The sequence below is a fragment of the Calypte anna genome, chromosome 7 (genome assembly GCF_003957555.1).
Source record: "Calypte anna isolate BGI_N300 chromosome 7, bCalAnn1_v1.p, whole genome shotgun sequence".
Classification (NCBI taxonomy): domain Eukaryota; kingdom Metazoa; phylum Chordata; class Aves; order Apodiformes; family Trochilidae; genus Calypte; species Calypte anna.
In genome coordinates, this window is record NC_044253.1 from 4,050,065 (window position 1) to 4,070,991 (window position 20,927).

Genomic DNA, 20,927 nt, shown 5'->3' on the forward strand with positions numbered 1-20,927 from the left:
TGAAACTGTACTATAAAAATAAATTACTATCATGAATATTAAGCAACAAGGATACAATAAACATGACTGCTTACATGATGCTGATTTATTGATACTGATTTGCTAGTAAATTATCACACAAAGTACGCCTTTTAGTTGGGTGAGAATATGTTCAAAAATAAAGCTTGGTGGACACTTCCAAAGACCTTGACATCTGTCACTGAATTCATACTTTGGGATTCTTGGTGCCTATTTTTTTGGTATGTGATACAGCCATGTATTTACTTTTCCTTTCTATAGATGTATTTTTTAAAACAATTTTTTGGCTGCCTGGCTTCCTTAAACATATATATATTGGGTTGGACTAGATGATCTTTCGAGGTCCCTTCCAACTCCTAGGATTCTGTGATTCTGTGATATATATATATTATTTTTTTTTGTCATGCACTGTTTTTAAAACTACTATCATGGAGGTTCAGCTCTGACACAGTGGAACAAATCCAGCTGCAAAATCTCCTGAAGGCTGTTCATGCTTGTTCTGTTAAATAGTGTTCACTTTGAGTCAAGAGGTTTCATTACTATATTTATGAACCTCTTGGCACCAGGAGTTGGGATTTCCCAGTGCTAAGCATTAATGCATTTTGCATCACTCTTTAGCATCGGGAACTCTTGATCACTGGTGCTGAGAGGTTAAAGACAGGAAAATGAAGAAAAACAAATAGATTTTTATTTCCAGATAGAAATCTGTAGTGCATGTGTGATCTCTGTGTGTGGACAGCCTGAGCACCTCTCAGAGACCAGAGGTACCAGGAATTGCAGATTTTAAGGGATCTCAGCACTAGCAGCCCACTGCCTATATTCTGCATCAGATATTTGTTATCCAAAGTATCCTGTCTGAAAATAGGATTATTCTTCTTTAAATTTAAAGCCTGCTTTGTGCTTATGTGGCTTATATTACTTCATGACATGGTGTGTTATGTCAAACCTCAGATTATTTTTGGAGATTTCTGAGACAGAATCTACTTCATTTTGCCTGTCATCAGCCTAAAGCATGTGCCAAAAGACCCCTTTTTGAGGCAGTGATTCACAAATACCATCTGAACCAAAGGACAGCTACTGCTTCAAAGCACAAACACGTATCTTGGATCAAATTCCACTAACATCTCCTGAAGTGGTTACTCTCATCACGGTTTTGATACTTTTCTGCAGAGGATTTATATCCACACAGGGGTCTTTTTTTAATATATAAATACATTTAAGCTTCTGAGCAAGAACTGACCCTCATCAAGTGCCCTGATGTGTGGTGTAAAGAAAAACTAGCATGAACCTCAGCTGCAGAGGGTAGGTTAGTTCTGGCTGCATGTGAACATACAGATGTAAAATGAAACATGAGCCAAGGAAAAGGCTGTTCTAGAAGTGGCACTTGATAGCCCAGGGCTGGAGCTGCAGAAGCGTATAGAAGCCTGCCTGCCAGGCAACCCATCCTGCTACTCTTGTTCTGCTTTGGAAAGAAGAAAAATGGGAATAGTAAAAGGGAAGAGAAGAAAGAGGAGAAATAAGACAGAAAAGGAAGGAAGGAAGGAAGGAAGGAAGGAAGGAAGGAAGGAAGGAAGGAAGGAAGGAAGGAAGGAAGGAAGGAAGGAAGGAAGGAAGGAAAAGGAAAAAAAAGGGTGAAAAAAGGAAATAAAAAGAGAAAGGCAAAAGAAAAATAAAAGAAAAAGGAAAAATAAAGAGACAAATAAAACCAAAATGAAAATAAAATGAAATAGGAAAAAAGAAAAAGAAATTGCTGCAACTTGAATGCTCATTTTATTTGCCCTCCCTACAGGTAGGAGGGCAATGTCCTCCCTGTCCCCCTTGTCCTCCTGTAGGAATAAGCAGAAGATACAGAGTGCAGTTTAGGCTGGGTTGCAGTCCCTAACACTGCTCACCTCATGCCAGCTCTAAATGTGCAGCTATTGCCCTTTACATGACACTGTAGCAGTGAATGTGGAAAACACTTCCCTTGTTCACCAGGGTCTACTGATAACAAGTTTCAAACAACAGGTATTCTATACAAGGTTCTGCAGATCTCCAGTTCCTAAAACCTTTGAGAGTTTCACCTCTCTCATTGCTTCAGCTCTTACACTTTGTATGAGTGATCAATAGACAGTTTGATTTTCTAACCATCTAAGCAAACCTCAGCGTAGAGGTTTTGTGCCTGGCTTGCAATTTTATTTTTTTTTCCCCTCAGTACAACACTATCACTCAAAAGTGTTTAACAGTGAATGAGTCAGACCATGAGCTGTGGGTGAATTAGACTGTGCTCCTGATCTTAGCAAGATTATCTGTGTGATATACTACTTTCCTTGGCAATTAAAGCATTAATACTTCGGCCAAAATGTAACAATAGTCAAATGGGTTAACAGGCTAATGAATTTTATCTAGAAGGGAGGCAAAGGGAGCAGTTTGACCTGCCAGGAAGCAAGAGATTCTGCAGTTTATATTAAAACTCTGGCATTTCAAATTCCATACCTGTCATACAAGGAGAAGGCAGTGGATTGCAGAAATAGTTCTGCATCCAAGGAAGCATCCTTGAAAGTAAAAGCTTTGTTCAATGAGTTTGTTGTGCAATGGGGCTGCCTCAGGGATGCACGCTTCCTGACACCCATTTAGGAGGAGGATGTGCAGCACTACTCATTGCTTCCATTCCCACACTATTTCTTACTCTACTTGACTGCCCTTTTTTTGCTGTTATTTTGTACAGCTGGTGAAGTACAGCTGCTAGAGATGCTTTTCCTCAGCCACATTACCCACTTTTCCAGCACTCTTTTTTTTTCTCCACAATTTGTGGCCCTCAGGAGACATTATAAATCCTATTAACTTTGAACTCTGGCCCAGCCTTGGTAAGAGCACAAGCCTACCCTCCCATTGAGCCATCCTTAGTTTTCCAAAGTATTTCAGTTTGCAATCAGGCTTCCCATGGCAAACCCAGATCCACTCAGAATGGGGATGCTGGGAAGCCAGGATTGGGGCAAGCCATGCTGCAAGGTGATGCCTTCAGGAAGGAGACTTTTGAATTCCATCCTGGCAAATCTTTCCTTGCTTTCAAACTGTCACTTAACTTTTCTTTATAATCCCATGAAATTCAGCCAGCATCCTGCAGAAAGTGCTGTTGTTATCATTCCTGTCATTTTACTGTGTTTTATCATGTCCTTTAGCAACGTGGTGTGTTTTCTTTCCACCCTCGTATGTGTGCTGTTATGGTAAAGTATGAGGATATTTCTTTTACCATTCATGACTTGATTCTGTTCTTTCCTACTCTGTGAAATTTTTAGAGCATTTAATTTCTTGTCTCCTTCCCCATACCATTTTCTAACCATTTCTAGAATATTTTCAGAAAAAAAAAGTTGTTCTACCTCCTTTCTGTCTGGTTACTAACCACAGCTACTGATAAAGAAGGGTTTCTTTTAATTAATTTTACTTCTACCAGGTTCTGACCCAAAGGTTTGTTATTGTCCTAAGTATTAATGTTGAAGTTATGCATTTTTTTCTAGCTCATTTGATGTATTAATACCAGGAGTCTTGTATGAAATTAAAAAGAACCTACCCTTATAGTACTACTAGATGCACTTTTTGTCATTGTAAAATAGTATTTTATAAAACTGCAAAGCAATGGCTCATATTGAGGTACATTTTATGGGTGGGTTTACCTGCCAGAACTTGAGGACCCACAAAGTGTCACAATATGGTGAAGAAATTTCCAAATGAAGAGTCTGATGTCAGGAGTGCTCGGGCTATGTGTTTGGAGCATCCTGGTTCTGGAGAGCCCAAGGGTGAGTAACGGTCCCTGAAGGACTCCTGCCAGTGAACACAGCTAAATTTTAGCAAGGCCAAAACTGCTTTAAGTATTTAGGATGCATTAAAGTGCTCTATAAAGTTAGATAGTAGTCCAGGTCTTCAAACATCTAAGTGATGAGAACAACCTAGTCGTCTTCTCTTGCTACCAAGACTTTATCATATCTACTCTGTTGTTTCAGATCCAGTGTGCCACCACACAGAGATGTGTGGTAGTACTTTTATTTGGGGAAGGTAGCAGGTTTTAAATACTAAGAAGATGTATGGAGAGAGGAAGACAGCACAGCACTGGAGCTAATGACTTTCAGCATCCCCTTTTCTTGTTCTTGGAGGTTCTCCTTTCCCTTCCTTCTTGGTCTTCCCGCTTCCCTGCCCCCTCATTTCTTCCATTTTTGCACCTCTGAAATTGTGTAACTGGGCCATTATAGGCTGCTTCTCCTCCTGTTATTACTTTCCCCGAGTGGAAGCTTCACTCTCAAGCCTGATAAAACATTTTTTTTCCCCTCAAACCCAAAGTGCCAATTCTCACTCTGTCAAGCACTCGGGATAACCTTCAGGAGAGGTTCCCCTTCTGCTGCCTCCTGCAAACACTCCAGGTTACAGAGATCTTGTCACAGTCACTAAATAGCTCCATCTCTCTTTTTTTCCCCCTCCTGTTTTCTGCCCAGAGTTGCTTGAATTTCTCAGTTTCTCTTTGTCTTCTCTTTCACCATTCTCTCCTCAGTTGCCTGAGTTTTGCTATGCTAACCCACATACACACTCTGAAGTTGGCTTGGTTCTTGCTTTTGCCTTTTCTTTTCCCTACAAAAAGATACTCCTAGCCACAGATAAAATTTCAACTACACAAATATAGTCTTTTCTGTGCCCAAGAAGTAAGCAGCAGAGGAGGGAACTGAAATCCATGTCTTTTTCCATTTGCAAGTTTTTGCTTCCCTGCTCTGTCAACCAACAGCTGGTGTAAAGCTAACAGAGAGCTACCAGAGCCTCAGTGATTAATCTACCTATCAGTTACAAATATAAACAACCTTTTTTTCCCCCCCAAACATACAATGACTCCTCCAGCTCCTCATAAACATTAATGCTTTGAGCACCTGTGTCCCATGGCCAGGGAAAAAAAACCCACCTTTTACTCTCATTAGTGTTCATGCAACCAACAACAAGACACAAGTTTGACATAATCCTGTCTATATAGCATTATTTACAAGTTTTGGGCTCAAAGCACTATGCTGGACCTACCATGTACAGCAAAGTTCTTGAAAAAGGTTCTTGCTGAGCACGTTACTGCAGATTTCTGTCCAATAATTTATTGTGTAAGCATTAAACCATTCATATCACAAACACCTGTGCAAGCCAGTTGGCCTAGTCAATTCTTGTTTAACATTTAATTATGAATATAATTAGCATGAGTTAAGAGACAGGCCAGGCATCTGCAATAAAATTTCCACTGTGCAAAAAAAAAATTACAACTACAGTAACAAAAAAAGATCAAGCTGGGGGAAAATAGTTCCCTCCTGTGCAAACTTTTGTGTGACAACAAAATCTAAACCCAAATTCTTTTAAAACTTCTTCATTTTATTTGATGATTGTTGTAAAGCCTCCACCACATTTATAAAACCAAATTGTATGGGTTTTCTTTAATATTAAGGCAATTTTCACCACTGGTATAACCCTTTCAGTGAGGTTCTCCTCAGTCTTCTCTTTTCCTTGAAAGGTAAATTAACTGATTTGATGGTTTCAATGGAATATTGTGTTAGGTAAAGTTCATTGAGGGGTAGGGAGAGCCAAGGGGGTTTGGGGGAAATAATTAAAATTATTCAGTGCACATTTAAGATCTTTGCAGCCCAACAGAATTGTGTGCCAAAGGAAGGGAAGGGTTGGTAGATATCACAGAATACCTTGTTTTAAAGGCAGGTGCTCATGTGTAATGAAAAAAACCTTGAAGTCAATCTAGTACCTGTGTTTTATCCACTAATTTTCTTTTCAATGCCCTTTATTTCTGAACATGCTGGGCTATTTCCCACCTCAAAAGCAAAAATCTATTCATAGACATGCCCTCCAACCTTTTTTTTTTTCTTTTTTTTTTTTTTTTTTTCCTAGAACAGTTGCTTCCAGTCCTGGAAAGCTCTATTTAAACATGCTGTTGAAAAGAAACTGTTCACAACTATGAAGGGAAGGTCATTGGAAAAGAACTTGGAGGTTACTGGGGCATATTGTTCCTTGACACCTCCTGGGAACAAAAAGCCTGGAATGAACCTCTAGAGTTACCACTTTGCTGCTATTACAACCCTGACAGCCTTTATTTGCATCTTCAGTGGACTTCTGTCTCCTTTCTTATTGCCTGGAATTTGAGGAGAGACACTGCTAGAATATGGTACCTAAAATGGTTGGGGATATTATAGTTTAGACCTTCTACTCTTGTGAAATAGAGTTCTTTAGTTTAAACTACACTTTCTCACCTATTTTATTTTGCTTCTTGCTTTCACTCAGGATGATTACATATGCTGCTTTTCTAGATTTTGCTAACACCTGTAGGTTGGAAGCCTCCCTTTCTAGTCTCTCTGTGTCCTATATCATCTGAGCACCTCTTCTAAAATGTAAGGAGTGTTTCTTTCCATTCTAATATCAGTTGATAATTTCTGAATCAGAATTTCACACAGCTTATAAGGAAAGGCTTTGAGAAGCTTTCCAAAATGGGTTTAATAATTCTCAGTTTCCACTGAAAATTGCCTAGAGTCACCTTCTGATTAAGCTATTAATATTATGAGTGTTCTGGTGTATTGCAGAACACGTATATATACAGTAACACCATAAACATACATATACAGATATATCATACACATATTTATATATTTATGTGGATGATTGGCCCTGAGATTACACTATTCACAAAATCATCCCCCCCTTTTTTGGTTGCTTCTAAGAAATTTTAAGAGTTACACCTCAACTTTTTGAATACTTCTTGTTTCTAAACATTTTACTTTTTTGTTCTCTTCAAGCTTATCTTATGGCTTTCTACTGCCTTCTCATATCTAGATTTGGGCCAAAAGGTATTAATTATGATTTATTATGCGAGCTCTATTGTGGTGACCTTGGATTTGTTTATAAATCACCGTGTTCACATGAAATTGAGGCTTTCTGATGCCATGCCAAGCCCCAAAACTTCCTTGGACAAGTAAATGGAGGCTAGGAAAAGGATTTCAATAGGAGACTCGCCAAGTGTGAAGCTGAAGGCAGTTTGATTAGGACTCGAAGCCCACAGATTGAGATTATGACAGAAATTTGCATAATGCCAGAGACTGATAAGATTTGGTGTCTCAGGAACCTATTACGTGATGATGTTAAGAGACTGTCATGGATTTCTTACAGTGCAATATGCTGACTTGTCTTTCCAAGACGAGTTGGCCTTGAGCCTTGTTCTTTGTAAGCCTGGAGTGAGGTTTCTTTAGATGTCTTTTGAAAATCTCTTTAGACATCTTTTGTAACTTTCCACCGAGATGATACAAGGATGTTATGACTGTCAGAATAAATGAATGTATTTGCTTCCTTTCTGTTTCCCAGATACTATTTTCATAACACTGCATAGTAGTTCAGAGCAGGTCCTTCCTACACTGTGTTTTCAGCTAATGTAGCTGCTCTTCCATCATGATTATGTATTGATGACTGGATTTGTTTGTTGCTTCCTCACCCAGGGTTTTTTTGCCCTGCTTTTGGTGCAGACAGCTTCTATCCAAACTCCCCAAAAGTTGCATTATTCAGTGCAAAATTTGCTATGGCCTGCTGAAGACCCAAGTGTGATCATCAATTTCTTCAACATGTTGTCTAGAGACACACAAGCAAGGGCTTTTTGGGGGACCTGTCTGAAGCAGGACAAGAGCCTGAGCTCAGAAAACTTTTTACTGATCCCATCCATCCTGGAGATGAAGATAGCTGCCCAACATGGAGAGGACTGACAATCACTGATAGCACTGCTAGTTTTTGTGGGTTTAAAAAAAGTCTATCATTCTTATGAAATAAGAGTTATTCTTATGAAATAAGAGTTTGCTGCTTTGCTGTGTTATTACAGTAGATATTGTCAGATAAAACCACTAAGGACAGTGTCACATACCAGAAAAACTGTAATAATTTTTTTTTTTCCCCCAGCAACTTCCATTAATCAAAGAAGCTATAAAACTCTGTTGTGTGTAAGATGCTAAATAACCATCTTCAGTTTCTGTACAGTAGGGTAACACAGAACAATATAGGATTGATAGGAACGATGTTGTGAATTCTGCTTAACATGCACCATGAGGCCCTAATTGATATATCGAAAAGATATGTGTGAAATCAGTTGAAAAAAGTGTTAATGGTCTATCAGAGCAATCAGAAAAAGGAAAAAAAAAAAAAAAAAAAAAAAAAAGGAAATCCAGGTCTTGAAAAAACAGAAATTATATGAGTATCTAATGTGGACCTTAGGTAGTATTTAGGCACTTAAATACACCATTATCATTCTGAAAAGCCTTATTCAGCTGCCATCTATCCCTGAAGGTGCATAAGCTAATTAGATTGTGGCTTTCGAAGAATTTTAGGTGCCTATGGCTCTGCTCTTCCCTGTGTAGCAAAATTATTCCTTTTTCTGCCAGGGCTGAAAAGCCTGAGCTGCAGAGATGGGGATGACTTTGCCTAAATGTCTGGGGATGCTTGACCTTGTGGGGGACTGCCAGGACCTAAGCCACAAATCCTAACCAGATCAAGTGCCCTACAATCTTCATCCCTTTTCCAGTGCCTTGGTGGCTGATATGGACCCCATGTTTTCTGTTCCTCATACTGAAGCCTGAGATATCTCTTATTAGGTTGTTAGATTCCACATGGAAGCCTGAAAATCAGGTTTTGCAACTCAACGTTTCATCTCATTCCTGAGTTTATCTTCTTTAAGTGGGAAACCCACAGCAGGAACAGATACCTTCATTCAGAAAACTGTCTGCTGAAAAACCATAAGTCTGGCAAAAAGGATTTCTATTTGGAGCACATACATATATACACATCTGTCTCTCTGTGTGCATTTTAAACAATAAATCCCCTATTTATCTCCAGTACTTATGTGACACCTATTAAATTCATACTAGAGATAAGGAACTGAAATGAAGGCATAATTGCTAGACCTCATTGAAAAAAATCTTTCCATTGTAGTAATCTTTCCAACCTGTTGCAGAGAAAATCAAAGACCTGAACTCAAGCCTTCCAAACCAGAGACAGATGTTTCAGCTTTTGGAACTGGGTGGAATTTTCCTTTGTGGAATATCAGTGGGTTTCAGGTTTTTTTTTCCTTGTAACTGCAGTTGGACAGATGCACTGTCTGTACAGATGCACAGTTTCTACAACTGTCTCTGGTGGAAGAGACCTAGAAGGAGAAGTGAGTATTTGAATATTTCCTATGCTATGGTTATCAACCATCATTGCACAGAAAACCCTAGTACATAAATTTCTTTTTTTTTTTTCCTCCCCAAGCCTTCTGCCTGATACCTTTCAAGAAAACCAGTTCAACTAAAATAAAGATTTATAATCAACTAACACATTTACCTGCTAATATTTCCTAACAGATTTAGGGGAAAGATTTTGTTGGTTTTGTTTTGTTTCAGTGGCTGAAGTCCTGGCATAAGTTTGTATGGCCATGTGGATTGAATGCTGTAAATAAGGTGATTAAGTGTTTCAGTTATTGGCACTTCTACCACCTTACTCAAATGCAGCACAATTTTACTTGCAGACAATCTGTTGAACCACGTCTGTTGATCTTCCAGAAAATCAATAGAACTATTTGTGGTGCTAAGTAATTTAAGTGTGGCTGAACCTGACTTCATAGCAGCATTTGGGCACACTTTAGAAGTGCATATTTCATCCAAAATGCCATAAAATGACTTGCCAGTAATATACTAGACAAAGTCCTTGGGAAAAAACCAAAAAACCTGCTATCCAGATCCTAAGAAATGAAATTAGCATTGGGTCAGAGGTCTTGTGGCCTTCCCTTTATCAGTTATAAATTCTCCAATATCAGCTCTACGGACAGTAATTAACCAGCTTCAGCCTGGCAAGCAGAATTCTGAGATTCTATAATGCCCTGAATTATCTTCTAATATTCTGGTCATATCTAAATTGTTCTAATATTATGGCCATATCTACAGTTATTTGTAAGGGAAATTGAAGGTGGAGAGCAAGTACTTTGCCTAATACACAGTACAGTAAAACGTGGCTCCCAAGCACATAATAGAGATGTTAATTAAAATGGCATCATCCAGGAAAAGTAAAATTAAGCTTGCTATGGATTTTTTCACATACTCTTTAAAACAGCATGAGCATAAGGAGTTCATGGTACTTCTTGGGTACTCATTCCTCTGGAAACTTCTAGGTAAATGACTAAATCCCCAAGAAGTATTTTTGGTAACTTGTTACTACCTACTACAGAGAGGTTTTTAGACCACTTCATCTTACTCACCAAATGTATGGTTCTCACTAAAGGGTGCTCACTGCTGGACTAATCAGAGTATTTCAGAATGTGTCCTAATTACCTTTTCCTTAGTTGTCATCAGGTGGGTTTGTTTTTACCATTATTAAGCCCTCCTTCTAACTGTACTGCCCACCCATGCCCTGCATGCTAAAAATTCTCATTTTTGATGAAAAAAAAAAAAGACAGATGCAAGAGCCTCTTTTCTACAACAACCTGAGGAAGGTAAATTTTCTAGAAGCTCAGTACTGACCAGACAGAGAACTAGCACAAAGTGGCCAAAGAATCAGCTGCAAAGGAAATACTGAAGAACAGAGGATTTTTACACTTTGACTCAGGACTAGTAACATACAGAAGAGCTCCAAAAAAAACCAGTGAAGACACATAATTGTTGTTTATAGATGGTTTTTAAGTAGAGTTGGTAGGAATACGGATTTGTAGATACCATTGCAGTAAAGGCCAAATAAAGAGAAGATTGATTGGAAATCGTAGATTACTTTAGACAGTTGGATTAGGTAGAAATCACCCTCATGTGCTGTAAAGCAAGCAAGAAGAATTAGGGTTTTGAAATAATGTGAGGCATGTCTTAGAGTGCTAGCGTTTTCTTCCTAGTAATAAACTGTCTTAAAATCCCTCAATAAATGACTGTTCATTAGCCTATCAATGTGTATAATGGCTCTCAAAATCATAATAAGAATTAATAATAGTTCAAATAGCAGAAAGGGACATTAATTTCTCACTCATGAATATTAATGTTTTAGTAGACAGTCTCTTCCCAACATGCTTTCAAACTCCTAATTCGCAAGCCTATTGCCAGTTATCTGCTATTTTTGCTATCAAAAACCACTCTACTGGGCCACCAAAAAATTTCACATCACCCAGACTTGGGACTTTAGCAGTGAGGATGAGAGCAGAAGAAAGAATGAAAGATGAGATGATGGTGTCTTGATAAAGTTCTTCAGAACCCAATGGTGTCTTCTCATCCAAAGGAAACACCAAAGTGCAATGGAAAGTAGTGAGCAGGGGGAGGAAAACTATATTTAATCCGAGAGCACCGGTATGGTGGTGGATTATCAGGAACAGAAAGTGATAATGGCAGAGGATAGGTATTAAACACTCAACTGCAGAATAAGGTGGATAAGAGAGATACAAACAGCATGCCAGGCCCTATGAACTGCCTGCATCTACTTAAAGCACCACATGTCCTCTTTTTCAAGAAGCAGGTGGATGGAGAACCACCTGAAGGACATGATCCAGTGATGGTGTTTCTCTTATCCCAATGCACTCAGAAACTGAGGCTGAACAGTAAGAAGTTATTTCTTGTCCCCTCTTAGCACTGCAGAGACTGTGCAATAGGAACTTTAACTTACAAGATGATGTTCTCCACCTAGTTTCCATGTGCTTGGAAAGGAGAAGAAAGGGAGCTGCCAGGAGTAACCTTTTGGGTCATCCATTTCTTTACCTCTTGTATTTAGCTGCACCGCATCACAAACAACCAAGAAGGGAAGGATCTTGTGAGATGCCCTTAACCTCCTTCTATCTGGTGCTGGGTCTTAAAAAGCTTTAGTTGAACTGTGGGCTCTAATGAGTATAAAATCAAAGTGAGCTGCACATTAAGGGTTTCATGTTCTCTGAGAGCTGCGCATGTGCACGTCCCCTAAACAGATCTCTGAGCACTTCATTGGGTTGGTTTGGTTTTTTTTTCCTAGACATTTTTCTCTCCTGGACCTTTAATTAATCTCCTCCTAGGCTTCTTCCCTTTCAGCTATCCCTCTCCTCCCCTTGCTTCCCAAAGGGAGTAAACTCCCAAATCATTGTGGTTTTTTTTAAGCAAGTTTTTTTCCAGGCTGATACAGTTTTACAAAATGCACCTGAATATATTAAATACAGAGAGGGATTGCAGCACACAAACCACAGAGACATGTAAAAGAATAAACGGACTTTGAAAATACTTTGAAAATACTTCTCATGACTACCAACTTAAAAAAAACCAACAAAAACAACCAAACAAAAAAACCACAAAGCCAAAAAACCACAATGAAGCAAAGGTAGGTATGAAAAAGAGAACATGAATGTATTTTGCATTCTTTTTTTGATCACTGCAAGGCAAGAGTCTGCAGCCCTGTGGAACAAAACACACGCATTTCATTCTGATTAACATAAAGACAGCCCCTTCTAACATGATTCACAATTATTAGTCTCTCTCTTGTGTTTGGGGATGTGTGGATTATCAGGCTAGCATATTTGGAATACACATACACATTTTAATTCCTTTCCTAACCCTTTTTAGGCTCTACCATTAAAATGCACACGCAAAAATTTTATAGATCAATAATTTGATATTTTCTCTCTGGTTAAATGACTAAAGGCTGTAGGAGATAAAAGGCAGTAAAAAAAAAAACCACCCCAAAACAGCCAATAAAAAAAGACAGGATCATGGATAACGGAAGGTAAGTCAGCTTTGAGATGCCTCTGTTCTTCTATTTTTAAGTTTATTCTTATTTTTTTTTTTTTCTGTACCAGGCTATTTCACCAGCTTCTGCTGTATCTGATGTACTTACTTATCGCCTCCACAAACTGTTCAAAGAAGCAGTATGGGAACAGCGGCTCAGGCAGCTCTCTGAAAAACATCTTGAGTGCTCCGGTGACAACGTGGATGTCCTCCCACTGGCTGTCATCCAAATTCAGCTTCTCTTCTGGGAAAACACGAGGAGAAATGGAACAACTGGTTTTAATGAAACAATTACAAGACACTAATTATTATGTTAATGTTTGCCTACTATCATCAGCAACCGTTAACAGCCTTCTGCACCTAGAGGTTTGGTGCTGTGCATGGTTGTGTTTTTTTTTTTTTTCCCCTTTCTTTCTTTCTTTTTTTTTTTTTTTTTTTTTTTTTGTCGGAAGAGAACATTTTCAATGGAATACCATCTGTAGGAATGCAGCAAACAAAAAAGCAAGAGGCACAAAGAGACAGTACCATTGACACAGTATGTCAGATACATTTATTCCCATAATGCATCAGTAGGAAAATTAGCATCACAGCTCAACATGATTCAAAGCTATTTGGTTTTTGAGGCCGAGGGGCTAAGAGTTGCCAACGATGGCCGGCTCAAGGGACCGGCCTAAAGGCCTTGCTGAGCCAACAGGAGACATATGCTAAACATGGCAATAGAAAATGAGTTATTGCTTTACATGTGTTAGCCTTGCTATGTACAAGGGAATAATGGGTACTGCTTTTCTCCCTTTTTTTTCTTTTCTTTTTTTTTTTTTTTTTTTTTTTGCCTAAATGTAATGTCAGCAAGGAATAGAGTACTGTGAGAGAAAGGATATTAATTCCTTCTTACTGCTTCGAAAATATTTTGTTTGGTTTTCATCTCTGGGAGGAAGATTTGCCCAGCAACAATATTAGACAGACCCCTGTTGGCCTACCTAGGCTATGCAAAGCTGTCAAAAATGATAACACACTAAAGACAAACCACAAGTGCTTACAAAACTGTTTTGCAAACAAAAAAAAAAAATGTTCTCTTTTGAAGCTTGGCTGAGTTAAGGAATTTAAATATAAAAGAAACTAAATGCTAAAATCGAGTTTCAAATTAAAATTAAAGAAGATTGCATGATTACTCTACTTTTCTTTGGTGGGTTTTTTTGGTTTTTGTTTTTTTTTTTTTAAATTCTACTAGTGTGATACTGTTAGCACATAATAAACAGTGAGATCATAATCCATATAAAGCTCTAGGAAAGTGCAAATCCTTATTAGTCCCAATTAAAATGAGACAGACTTTCTCGAAGTTGTGTTACTCCAAAAATGGAGTTTGCTTTTTCCCACATGTGCTGCAATGCTCTTCTTTAGACCAGTTCAGTCTGAACGCAAACTGGGGCACAACCATAAAAACTACCGAACAAATTTGATTTGAAGCAACATAATTCTGCAATGCTTTACTAAATGTCACTGAAATTTCATGTTTATCAAGTCAGCTGGCTTCAAAAGCAGCCTCTTTATTGAGCTGTTGTTAAACAGAATAGTAAAATTATTGGAGACACATGGACACAACTCCAGATCCCTGGTAGTACAATGCAATAGTTCTCTCACTGTTGAGTTTGATTTTGGACAGAAAGCCTTGTTCAAAATGGAGTTGTCTATCAACTTCAATTTAATAAATGCTAGTAAATGCTTTCAGAAATTCTGGATTCCAGAAAAGAGTAAAAAATAAAAGAATGGACTCAGTTCCTTAACTTGGAGTAATGTGAGACAAAGCTGGAACAAAGGCAGACTTGTGCATTTCATTTAGTTGCCTTGCTTGCTTCTTTGGTTTCAAGCCTCTCTTTTTTTTATTTTCTTTTTTCTTTTTTTTTTTTTTTTTTTCCATTTTTTTCTTTATTTATTTTTTATTTATTCTTCTTTTTTATTTTTTTTTCCCACTGAATTACCTCAATCATACAAGTAATGATTGGATCCTAAAATGAGTTACCAGAGGGGATCTTCTTTAGACTCTGAGATCATATTTGATTGATCGTATTTCAACAATTAGCCTTTTATTTTGCCACACACTATTGAACTAGATCGACAGCATCTTAGCAGGCCAGCTTTAAACAGTCAACTGTTAACAATAGCATCAAAAAGAGAGACCTGATGGGGTTTACTGTCACTTTAAAGAACAGGGTAGGTTTTCACATTGTTGAAATCTGTCAGATATTTTGAAATGTCCCTCTCACTATGGTGCCACACCCCCTGCGTGCCCTTATAATAAAATTGGTTTTACTCCTGATTAAATCATTTTCTCCCTACCCACTACCATACTTCTCATAATGGACCTGTGTGCTCTACAGCTGGTGTTCTTCCCATGGTACCAATTCTTACTTTATCTTTTAAGCACTTTGCTGCTAAGATCTCATGCAGAGTGCTTATGTTTTGTTAAGAGCTTCATTCTTAGAGAAATAGCTTAACACATGTTCTAAAAATGTTGTACAACTTATTGCTTAAAACACATTTAGAAAATGTATAAGTACTGTAGCTTTGGCACAGAACTTTAAGTAGAAACCTTAAAAAAAAAAAAAAAATCCCAACTTGTTTTGCCATGCATTTGTCTTAAATGTCTAAAGTGGAATGCTTGACTTCTAAGGCTTTATAGAGACTTATCTTACCAGATTTTTGCACCATTTCCAGCTCTTCAAGGAAACGTGTTAGGAATGTATCATCGTGAAAGCAAAGGGTGTCAATTTTCCCTCTAGCAATAAGAGAGTTTTTAAAAATGTTTGCTAGAAGGAACAAATGCCAAGCCAAAAAAAAAAAAAAAAAAAAAAAGAAAATAGAAGTCCATTCAGTGTAAGACTCTCTTTTGGTTCCCACTGGTTGGAATAGCTCACATACCATGGCAAAAGGGCCATAAACAAACACACACATGCATTTCAGGCTAGGTTTAAAGGGAGGACCTGACTTTTTGGCTTTCCTCAGACATCTTTCTTATTGGGGTGTTTTGCTTACATAAAGATTAAGTCCCAAATCTGGTATTTAAACTTGACAGTCAAGGACTGCTTTCAGTCAGAAGATACTGTATCTGGGAAGATGCTCAAAATCTCACAGTCCTAAAAATTTGCTTTAGCTTGTCAGTAGTATTTGATTAGTTCAACCATCACTGCCAGTTGATATCATATATCTTAGATACAGACACAAATATGCCCAGAAAATCCCATAAAATTTATGCTAATACACAGGCTGAAAATATAAAGACCACATTAAGGAAAAAAAAATAGTGTGGGCACCTGTCAAGGTTATTACTTAAAAAAAAAAATCGATATACAATACATTTATGAAGGGAATGTGTGTTTTACTGTGTTATTATTCTTAGTAAATCAGCCTTTCCAGCAATACATTTTTTAAATAGCATCAGTCATGTCTGCAGTAGAACCAACCAGGAGTTCATCTTTAGTTTAAAAACACCATCATGAGGTTATCCTTGTCTGAAAAAGGAAGAAAGGAATCTATAGAAAGATCAGCTAAAGGCAAAAAAAAAAAATTAAAAAAAAAAAAACAAGAAAGGCAGTACAGAGAGCTCAGTTATGAAAGACAATGGATGAAGTTCCTCTAACTACATGCTCTGTCTGGAATATAGAATACTCTCTGGGAGCAAAATGTAGATATCTGAGAGCACTGCTCATGCATTTGTCTTTGAAGATATTTGTATACAGCTATTTTCCCAGCTGTACAATGTCTTTTGCCAGTTCTGCTCTTAAATCCCACAGCACCATGGTCAGGAGTGCTGCTGCACTTGGGGCTTTACACCGTCCTCTGTGGTCTCATGGATGGCTTCAAACCATGTGGAAAGCCACTCTTGCAAACATAGCTTGCAGCTCATGGTCTGCTTCCAAGATTGTGTTTCAAAAACCTCTCAAAGACATTGGGAAAATATGTCTTGTTTGGTCCCAGACTCAAATCCATTTGTTAATACCTCTGCCCCTTTCACCATTTCCCTGTTGCTGGCTGCACTGGCAGCATTGGGATAATAATTCCCTGCACAGGGAGCACTCAGACACAGCTCCCCTAAAAACCTTTGGCATTTGATGTCCAACTAACCCCCAGCTCCAGTGGGTGAATCCTCAGAGCTCTGGGGTCTCCATCCCAAGGGAGATCTCCTCCAGAGAAAGCCCTGCACAGCTTTGTTAACTAATGCATACAATTTCCCTCACATTGAAATCTTTGCAGGGGAGCTGGATGTGCACAATGCATTCCAAGTTGACTGAAAGCTTGGGAAACTTGCTGGATTCCCACTTCCTAATAGGCAGTTTACTAGAGAGAGCTCCAAAAAAGTTCTCAGGATTGAAAAAGGAAAAGACAATTCTTCTTGAACATACAAGGAAAAGGCAGACTTGAAGACTCTTCATTTTCTTTTTGGTTTTCGTTTTTCTTTTTTTCTTTTTGTTTTGTTTTTTACTGATATTATTCTTTGGGGGGGAAAAAGGTTTGGTCATTTAAGGTCTTCAATAGAAAAATAAAGACAGAACAGACTCAGTTGCATCAGCACACTCCTTCACCACTAAATCCCTCTGTAAGGGTTATTCCCATGGCTTACAGCACAAATATTAATTCCTACACTGAAAGGTAAAGGTGTTCCCTAGCTGTACCTGCATGCCACAAGCTGCAGCTTCTCTGATCACTAGTGTAAAGATGTAGCAGGCATCTTATTCCCAAATTCTATTGCAAAATGGTGCTGTATCAGCACAAACAGTTTCTCTCAGGGAGCTCACACTCCATTTAGAGCTGTAAGAGTGCAGAGGTGTCCAGAGACAGCCCAGCAGTGGGATGCTGTGAGGTGGTGAAGGCTCTTGCTCATCATATGAAAAGGAGCTCAGCCCTTGGCAATATGGCACATGATGATTTGCTTCCTTCCCTGCCAGGAAATCCCATCCTGCCATTGCATTTGATACACACACAGTGCATACAACCCCTTGAACTTTAAGCAGCACATCAGAAGCCTCAACTCACACAAAGCAAAACTTTCCTGACCCGGACAGATTTTTGTGACATCTCACCCAGCTAATAAATTTTATTTCTTCTCCCCCTGGCTTGGTTGGGGAGGTCCACCATCATGCTTGTACTCAGTGCATGATCCTTCCCTTCCAAGAGTATTTAAAAAGTAAATGCCAGCTAAGCAAATCATTACATTTTCTATACAACTTCTAAGCAGCTTCTGATGAATCCATTCATTCTATCCAATACATCCAATGCTACTGTTGATGAATTATCCAGGATACAGTCAGCAAAAGAAAAAGTTGCATGCATTACTCAGCTGCTAGAGGAACACAGCATGGCCTTTTACCAGAAAATTCAAGCCATGATGTTATAATGTCCGAGCATTTTGTTATTATTGGGGTCCTTATTTTTATGGTGCAAATTACTGAGCAATTTCAGCTAAAAAGCAGAACATCCAGGGTGCTGTTTATGGCAGTTCTCTGACATGACAGTTTCCTGACACAACCAAATACTACTAACTTAAATGTCACTCTGTTCCAGAAAAATAAAGGATTTCTGTACTTGGGCACACTGGGTCATATTCATCCTTGCATAACTCCACAGAAATCTGCAGAGCAAGACAGGGATGAGCAATCTCATTGTTTCTGTGACAAAGATCCAGCACGTTGCAGTTCAGAACTGGTACATCATGAAAGCAAGCAGAGCTTTCCAAGTGTTCAAAGGTCTGGAAAAGTGGTCAGCAAGTGATGCCATGGTGTCAGGGAAATTTCCACACTCTCAGCTACTGTTTGAGACTGGAAGCATAAAAATATACAGTGGTACTGAAAGAAGAATCCTTTTGGTGGGTAGAAACATGGATCATCACTAAGATATTTTTCTGCATCATCCCCTGCCCATACCTGCTGCAGTTAGATGGCAATGATGTTAGTTTTGACTTAGCATATTTTATCACAGTGATTTGAAGCAATAATTACTTTAATAGGATTATAATTACAAGTACTTCTGAAATTCATTAAATTTAGCTGAATCAACTACTCCGTATGGGGAAATGAGTGATTTTAAATATAAAATATTTCCCCTCAAAATGCAGATGAAAGCTCCCTAAGAATAAATAGATCACCTGCTTCCAGATCAACATGCTTCTACATGACTCCCTTGGAGGTAACTTCTTATCAAAGAGCAGGAACAAGACACAGCCTGAGCAGCTGAAACCTGCAGGGCCAAATTAGTCCTTCCTTTAGGGTAAAAGAAATACTCAGATACCCCCAAGGGTTTAAAGTAAAGGATGAGAAAAGAATGGTGGGGTTCCCATCCAGCTTATACCCTCCTAGGCTGCAGAGGTCTCTCACCTTCTGAAGTGACTAAGTAAAAGGATGGAGCTTGGCAGAGCAGCCTTTCTGCAACTTGTAGAAATTAAATTGCTATGCTCAGTGAAAATTACATTTTCTCACAGTGGTAAGATCCTGTCTTCTACCTAATTCTCTCTACTTAGTTGTTGAGCAGTAAGTTCAGCATCATACTAGTAGTTCTAGCACACTTGATTTTGGTTTTTCCTTTTAGTTTATTCTTCCCCCTTTATTCTGACTAATGACTTTCTAGAGACTTTCTCACCTTTCTGTGCCTGCTAACAGACTTTAGTCCATTTTCTAGGTGGACTCTACTATTTCTGTTTCATACACCCTAGACTGAAAAACACAAACAGCAAATACTGACCTAGATCAGGAACTTACTTTTCATGATATGTTCAACTATTCAAAGGCAAAAGTCCATCCTAAATTCTGCTTTTGACTTTATCTTCATTCCTTAGTAATACATAGAGCATGTATGTGTTAGTAAAGGCAAATATTTCCCTCCTGACTTCAAATTTGTTATTAACATTTTTTTAATTGTGTAATTCCTCTCCAATAAGATTCTCTGCAATGTAGTTTTAGAACTTTCCTTCTCTTTTTCCATTTACAGTCCTGTCCTTTATCAGAACAGTGTGTATCACCATCTACAAATCTCCATTTTAAATAAATGGAAGGCTCACAAGATCTAATGCAGAAAGGAATTGGACAATGACTTTCTGCCCCATTTCCACACTTCAAAAATGTGTTCATATTCCTATCTTTTTAATTGTACTACTAATTCAGACTGCTCTAGGATTCTGTCATATAGCTCTTCTGTTCTTTGCTGTTTCTAACGCTGCTTCTATTTCCATTCTTGTCAAAAGCCTTTTCATAGTCCAAAAATCTGTACACAATGTTTTGTAATATTTGGCAGACTTATCTGCAACCTAATTCACTGCCTTCTTGTGAATCATGGGTCATAAATTATTTCATATGTAATGTACCCCAAAGGGTAAAAAATTCTTTGTATTAAATTTCAACCAGACAGTTTAAGGAGGGGGAGGAAAAAAAAAAAAAAAGTATTTTTGAGACACTCTGAAAAGATCTGACCTCAATATAGGGTCTAGTGTGTTGTCCTCCACAAATGGTATCAGAGTATCATGTAGTAAGTATGAGATTTCAGCATGCTACAAGTGAAAACACTCCTGCTGTAACATGGGCTTGCTATGGACAGCTTTAAAGGATGGAGAACTACAAAATATGTAGCACTGGATCAGACGACTTACACATTAAATTAGTCCTGTCTCCAGTGATTGTTAAACTGAAAGGGTCTGTATGAAAACAATTCAAAAAAATCCAGTACCACCCAATCCTTACTTATTGCACATAGCCAAACATATTACTGGGACTGACCCCTATAACAATAAGCTTGTGCCTCAGTGAGTAAGTTTCAATAATCAAAGGAAATAATTAAGAAAACAATAAAGATCATTATGACTTCCTTTATGTAAATCACTTCCAAATGTAAATAGATCAAAGCATGAGCTAAAATTAAGCAATTCCCCTAGTCCACTAGCAACACTGAAAAGAAACATGCATACGAGTTGTTTACAGCTATAAGAATTATCAATGAACTATTAGTTCGTTTATTAGAAAAATAGAAATTAAAATGGTTCTCAAAATACTATATCTATATTCCTTGCATCTATAGTCATATTTTTTTTAGTAGGACTATTTACAAGAATAAAGATTACATGTAACTCACCCTTCTTACACACCAGGTTTTAGGATGTTCAGAGAATAAATTCTGGATATTTTTTTTAATGAATGCACTCTTTGA

At 38.1% G+C, this 20,927-nt stretch overlaps 1 protein-coding gene across 1 annotated transcript in view; it reads right to left on the reverse strand.

Moving 5' to 3' along the window:
• The window catches only part of ARHGAP15 (Rho GTPase activating protein 15), a 310,817-nt gene that overhangs the window by 47,165 nt on the left and 242,725 nt on the right, over positions 1–20,927 (reverse strand). Inside the window, exon 11 of the mRNA XM_008494359.2 lies at positions 12,853–12,987. Coding sequence (XP_008492581.1) covers positions 12,853–12,987 — 135 coding nt within the window. The remainder of the gene's footprint in view (positions 1–12,852; positions 12,988–20,927) is intronic.